Below are 7,390 nucleotides of genomic sequence, written 5' to 3' on the forward strand. Positions count from 1 at the left end.
GAATTTGGTGTTTTGTTTGCTAGACTAGGCCTAGGTCGAGGACGAAAAACGACCTAGAGTAGTAGAGAAACTGAAAAAGTATTCCATCTGACTGTAAGTTTCATTTTCGAATAATTATTTCTTATTATTTATTTTTTTAAAATATACTAGCCTAGGCACCTACTAGCTAGCTAGGCCTATATAGGCTTTCTGGCCTAGGCTAGACCTAGGTAGGCTAAATAGTTTTAGATAACTCAAATTTAGGAAGGGCTACTAAAAAAAAAAGTAAAACTGACAATGTGTCAAGAACACACAGCAGACTGTAGCATTCCAACTTCATATGATTTCCTTATACGAGACAATGAGTTCCCAAAGTTATATGGCCGACCGCAACATCTCTGACAATAATATTCCAACATGATTTCCCCCAAATCCGAAAGCTATTTTAGCGACAAAACCTCGCACCTAGCATGGTGCCACAACCTACACCCTCCACACTTTACCGAGTTCAACCCACAGGTTGTGCTGCAAACACCACAAGGGTGGCTGCGAGTGTTCTGTAAAACAGGAAAATATTATAATAGTAATACAGATAGGTATAATATTTTTGCATGGTAAATAATAGTTATAACATTTATATAACTTCATCTGTTGTCTGCTTCAACCTGACAAATTAAAATAAATGTGATGGTTAATTACAAGTACAATCAACATTGTTAAACATCTATATAGCTATGAATTTATTTATATTATTTAGTTTAATATTATTTCCTGTACTAATTTACATTTCTAGATAGAGGATGCCGCTCTTAACTGCGACTACTGCATGCTAGTGAGAGAGAATATTCGTATTATTTATTAAACAAAGTTTTTCGATCAAAAATAACATTGGTGGCGCTTTCCTCTATTTCAAGACTTCTAATTGGTCCAAACTTTCAATCACGTCTGAAAGGGCGCCACCAGCGTATGTGGGTTTCGCGTATGTGTATCCAGAAATTAATTAATTTTTTTAAATAAAAATACGTTTTCAATATTTAATTTTAGTGTTCATTTTATTATAATGCATATAGAACCCACTTGTAATATAGTAGTAATATAAAAATATTCCCATACCTTAGGCTGCATGAAGTTATAACTTGATACTTTAGCTGATCCAAGAAGGTAATCTAATTTAATTCACTGTCAAAATGCAGACACCAATATACACTCCAAACAAATATAAAGTACGAATTGTCGAGAAAAAAAACCCAGACTCAATTCCGCTGAATCCAAAAGAGTCACGTCCAGGGGCGGATCCAGGATTTTGTGAAAGGGAGGGGGGGGGGGCGCAACTGTAGAGAGTCCACACCAACTCAGCCCGACCATGGTTGTGGCTGAGCTGAGGCGATTTTGAAAATATAACACCTCTAGATGGTCGGAAATGGCACTCTCACGTTATTATAAATGTATTAACAATTGATATTTTAAATATGAAAACTGAAGCACATTTTCCCCATTGGCCTAAGCGTCGCAACAGAGTGCTTCGCGCAAGAGTGAGCGTTTGCACATGGCGGAAAAGGTGCTTGTCCAGGGCCGTCGACAGGGCCTGTGGCGAAGCGAACTTTGTTAAATGACGTCCCAGATGGCCGGAAATGGTACTCTCGCACATAAAAGGGTGCCCCCTGGATCCGCCACTGACGTCGCAAAACTAGAAGAACTGTAAAATTTATTCACTGAATTTAAAATAAAAAAGCACGCAATTTAGAGAGAAACTGTGACTATAGTTCGATCAGCAATGAAGTCAATACGAAAATGGTGATTGTCCTTGGGTGGGTCAGCTTAACTCACGGAAAAACAACTACATTTTTGTATTGTCTTGAATGTTTTGTGTGTGCTTCATTGTTAAGTTGTACAAGAACGTGCTATTGGCTGTTTAATACTTTTCGAAACAATACTAATTGTCAAACCATTCAACCGCGCCCACCCAATACAACACCCCACCCAAAAAATATACTGTACAGTATTAAAATAAATTTGCAATAATTATTTCGACGGTTTATCATACCAAACACTATACTAATTAGTTTTCAGAGGTCTCCCATTTTTATTTAGTGTTATTATAGCCTACAATTGTAAGTGAACGTGTTCATCGATAAAACCTGGTCATCATTATTTTCTATCATCAATTTATAGATTAGTAGTATATCATATAATAATCGGAAAATGTCTTCAGTATTTTGACTGTCCAGCTTTCTCATTTTAATTGAGAGTTTTTAATTATTGTTTTAACAATTATTGTCTTCTCTTTAATATTGTTACTGCAATGTCGATCAACCTGATCATCGTTATTTTCTACTATCAATTTATAGTACAGTAGTAGGCTTATCTCTCATTAATTGAGAGATTTATATTTTTTAATTGTTACGGTACTGTGTAATTCCTGAGTGCCACTGATGTAAAAATGTCATTTTCCAAATTCAGTAAATTAACTATAGGCCTAATAGTATTCAATAAATCATCAACTCGGTAGAAAACATTACAGAAAACCCGTATAATAAAATGTTTTATTAATTTAATATTAATCAAACGTTGATACAAAACACATTTCTAATCAATTATAATACTAGGCCCATTGCTATATTTGTTATCATTTATTTATTCAACTTGTGAAGGAGTCTTATGAAAACGTCTACGAAGATCCATCATCCACTTGTCTTGGCCCACTACTCATTCGCCTCTATAAATAATAGGCCTAAAGAAATAAAAACATACATTATTTAAACATATTAAAATTCTTGTCAAAGTCAATACATTTGAGTGGGCCGAATCGTCCCAGGGCCGAATCGTCCCGTTACCTCAATTTCTTGTCGGAAATCGGAAAAAAGCCACCACTGTAAAAAGCCACCCAACAATGGACTTTACCATTGTAAAGTGGGAGTGCTGGACAATCAATTTTTATTCAATTGTGTTATTGTGAATAGCAATTTGGGTGTAGGTGTTATTTCACTATTGATGACAGAGACTTTCTAATCCATGATGCTATGATTGGTAATAATGACCGTGTCACAGTTTTTGCAACTTCGGATGGTTTGCGTCACCTATGCAATTCAACAACCTGGTTTATGGATGGAACATTTAAAACCAGCCCAAAACTCAATTTATGTGATTCGCGTTGAGTTAGAAGACAATTCGATAACAACTGTATAAAAAAAAGGTTATATAAAAGGGCGTTTTGCCGGAGAAAATGTTCGTCTAATGGAAGATTTACTTACATATACGGAAAAAAATGATATTGAAGGGGCTATGTTAGTACTAGATTTTAGGAAAGCATTTGACTCCATCAATAGAGAATTTATGTTTGCAGTTTTAAAAACAATGAAATTTGGTAACTCTTTTTGTGAATGGGTCAAAATTCTATATAATAACGTTGAATGTGTTACGGTCAATAATGGATGGGTGTCTGAATATTTTAATATGGGCAGGGGTATACGTCAAGGATGCCCTCTATCGGCGCTTTTATTCATTCTTGTCGTTGAAGTTATGGCATGTAACGTAAGGAATAACGACGTTTATAAAGGTATTAAGTTACCAAGTTTAAATGAACATGTACATAATATAGAGGCTAGAATTAGTCAATTAGCAGATGACACTGTTTTGTATGTTGGGGATGAAAATAGCCTTCATACAGCGGTCAACATAATCGAATCATTTTGTCTAATATCAGGGATGACTTTAAACAAGAAAAAAACAAAAGCTTTATGGATAGGCAAATGGAAAGACAGGTTTGATGAACCACTAGAATTATGTTGGGTTAAAGAACCGGTAAAAATCTTAGGAATATACGTAGGTTATGACTCGGAGTCATGTACACGTAAGAATTGGGATACAAAATTATTAGATCTTGAAAGAACGTTGAAATTGTGGAATTCAAGAAACCTTACACTGTACGGTAGAGTAACAGTGTTGAAGTCATTGGCGTTAACAAAACTAACTTATGCCGCTAATATTATCTGTGTACCACAATATGTAATTAATAAAGTCAATAGTTTAACATATGCGTTTATATGGAAAAACAATCGCGAGAAAATAAAAAGAAAAACATTAATGGGTGATAATAGCGAAGGTGGGATCAAAATGCCTGACTTTGGTCTACATGTGAAAGCATTAAATGCGTTGTGGATAAAAAGACTGCTAAGTAATGACGAAGGAAAATGGAAAATTATTCCGAAGTTTTTTATTCAGAAAACATGCCAAGAAAATATAATATTTAACATGTCTAACTTACAATCTACAAACATTGTGTATGATATGCCAATATTTTACTACAATGTGTTACAAGCTTGTACGGAATATAACAAATGCAATAAAAACCCTGTGCAAAGCTATGAAGAAATAATGAATGAGCAGTTGTGGGGTAACTCCTTGATACAATTAAAACATAAATCACTATTGTATAAACATTGGATAGACAGTGATATCATCTTAATTAAAGATATCGTCAAGAAGAATACATTTTTAACTTCAGAAGAATTGAAAATTAAATTAAAATGTAAATCCAATTGGCTAAACGAATACTTATGCATAATTAAGGCGATACCTAAAGAATGGAAACGCACTATAAAAATATCAAATAACTGTATCTTCAATATTATAGATGATACTGCTGAAAATCGGTTTGAAGTTATACAAACAAAAACAGTATATTTAAGTTTTGTAAAAGAGGTATTTATTTTACCCCTTGCACAAAAAAAATGGGAACAATATTTCAATGATAATTATATAGATTGGAAATCATGTTGGCTAAATAAAATATGCAAAATGAAAGACAAAAAATTAGCTGAATTTAATTATAAACTATTACATAGAATCTTGGCAACAAACAAAAGGCTTTTTATATGGAAAATAAAGGATACCGGTACCTGTAAAAAATGTGGGGATATTCAAGATGAAAACCATATGTTATTTAGTTGTACATATATTCAAGAATTCTGGATAAAAATTTGTAATATTCTAAGATGTTTGGGGTATGACAATGTGTCATTTAGAAACATTGTACTTGGAACAGGAATTAGATTAATAGATTACATATATTCCTTAACTGCATTTACTATATATAAAGACAAAATATTGTCAGAGTTGCATAAGTCCATATCTCTATGGAACTCTTTTAAATACAGTGTAATAAACAAGTGATACATTATACATAGTGTGTTTAGCAGTCGTCTGATAAATAAAATAAAAAAATAATAGGTTAATATAAAGGAAAATAACACATTGTACTATTATAATTCATATTATTCAACTAATGATCATATGGTTGTCTATTTGTAGTTAGACATGTGAAGGTTATACTATATATAATGTATATAGTTGGGTAATAATTATGTGACTTTTTCTTATAAGTTGAAATAAGTTAATAAGATTTAAAAATTGAAATTAATACAAAAAAACGCTTATGAAGGTAAATAGTACAGGCTCATTGGTTGATAAATTGTTTTAGTGATTGTTTAATCGATTGATTGATTGTTTGTTTGATTGGTTAATAACATATTTAACTAGTATGTACTCCTTTTTTTTTTTTTTTTTTTTTTTTTTTTTTGTAAATAAATAATAAATAAAAAACAATAAAAATGTAACGCAACGTATGACCATTGTGAAGAAATAAGACATTTAGAGAACCATGTGAAGTAATGAAGTTATACACAGGAGTTAGAAAAACATTTTTATTAATAATTAAAAAAACACCTAAATATAAATAATATATTGATATTCAGAATATCAGTTATATGACGGATATCACTTGATATTGTTGTTTAGGCCATAGAATAATTTTAAAACAAGCTTAAAAATTTAAAAAATGATACCGATTGTAAAATATATACTATGAAAGTACTCCGTACCATATGCATACTGTATATTTATATATGGACTGGTTCAAACATTTTGTACCGATATTAATATTGTATGATGATAAAATGAATATATATATATTAAAAAAGAGACAATAAAGGTGGGTTACTCCCACGAAAGACAAAAAAAAAAACTGTATATGCGCTACTTGCATCAAAATTGCAAGAACATTACAAACAATTTCTTACTGCCATTGTTGATCAATGTAGACTACTAGGTTATGTACCAAACCCAACCTTAATAAATAAACCACTTGACACAATCTTCATGGAGAAAGCTGCAGACTCTCGGCCTTGCTTCAATGTACATGGAAGACGAGCAAATCCAGCACTTCTGTGGAATGGTAGATGGTCTCGCTTTCCTGCCTCCAGATAAGGTATGTTATCTTTACAATATATTTTATTTATATTTATCTGTTTAATTTCCACCTTCCGTTCATATAGAATTATGCATTTCAAGATGGTGATTTTTTACTTGTTCATTTAGCCTATAATGTTTCTTTATAATTTTACTGCTTTAATAATTGATTTAATAACTTTTTTCTATCTAATTGTTCTACAAGCTGTGTTGTCATGTCCCTTTATTTGATTTCTTTTATCAATTTAATTTGAACATTCATTCATACTGTAGCACCATAACTTTAAAACATAAAAATGACTCTTACATGATTTCAAATTAAGAATTATCTGGAACATTGATCATTCTACTTTACTCATAAATAATCTTTGTTTTATCTAGGTCAAAGAAGGTATGCAGCACCTACGGGAAAATTCACCTGCAGTATTAGAGGACTTTCTTGACTACTTTGATACAACTTATGTCAACAGAACATATTCGCATCACATGGCACAACCAGGCGAACAACACATATTCAGAAGGATCCCACCAATGTTTGACATAGACCTATGGAACGTTTATCACCTGACATTAAACTGTGAACCGAAGACAAACAACATTTGTGAATCCTGGAATAGAAAGCATCTTAACAACACTGGTCATACAAACCCATCTATGGCATGGTCATCAATCAATGCAGTCAAATGAGATGAAGCATCTTCAGCGACTTTAATTGAACTTGTAAGGCGAGGACAACCAGTGCCATCTAAACGCATTACCAAATCAACAGTTAAACACCAGGAGCAACTCTATAACATAATTTCTAAGTACAACCGACAGGCCAAAACATTATATCAAACTATGACTGCACTAGGTTATGCCATACGATTAAAGTAACTTGCGATCAATGCCACGTCTTATATTTAATGTACAGTGTTTGCAAATATAAAACAATTATTATATCTCAAAACTGTTAAACTGATATAATTTTGTGTACTTCATTTATTTATTCATTCAATTTAATGTAATGTTTTTAATTAGACAGAATGTTTATAAATATCAATACTTATTCGTTGTATAATAAGGACTATGTGATATTTTTTATTTGGAGATTTCAAATTAAATTGAATACATGTTTATTAAAAATTTATTCTTATTTTTGTGTCGTTTGTTTACATTTGTCAGT

General features: G+C 32.0%; 1 protein-coding gene across 1 annotated transcript; it reads left to right on the forward strand.

Moving 5' to 3' along the window:
• The first annotated feature begins 2,783 nt into the window (after nucleotides 1-2,783).
• On the forward strand, nucleotides 2,784-7,110 carry LOC144849226 (uncharacterized). The gene is made up of 3 exons (XM_078706290.1): nucleotides 2,784-3,076; nucleotides 6,035-6,244; nucleotides 6,607-7,110. The coding sequence occupies exons 2-3, from the start codon at nucleotides 6,170-6,172 to the stop codon at nucleotides 6,910-6,912; spliced, it is 381 nt and encodes a 126-aa protein (XP_078562416.1). The 5' UTR covers nucleotides 2,784-3,076; nucleotides 6,035-6,169; the 3' UTR covers nucleotides 6,913-7,110.
• The last annotated feature ends 280 nt before the right edge of the window (nucleotides 7,111-7,390 follow it).

Source organism: Antedon bifida, chromosome 7 (genome assembly GCF_963402885.1).
Source record: "Antedon bifida chromosome 7, ecAntBifi1.1, whole genome shotgun sequence".
Taxonomy (NCBI): Eukaryota; Metazoa; Echinodermata; class Crinoidea; order Comatulida; family Antedonidae; genus Antedon; species Antedon bifida.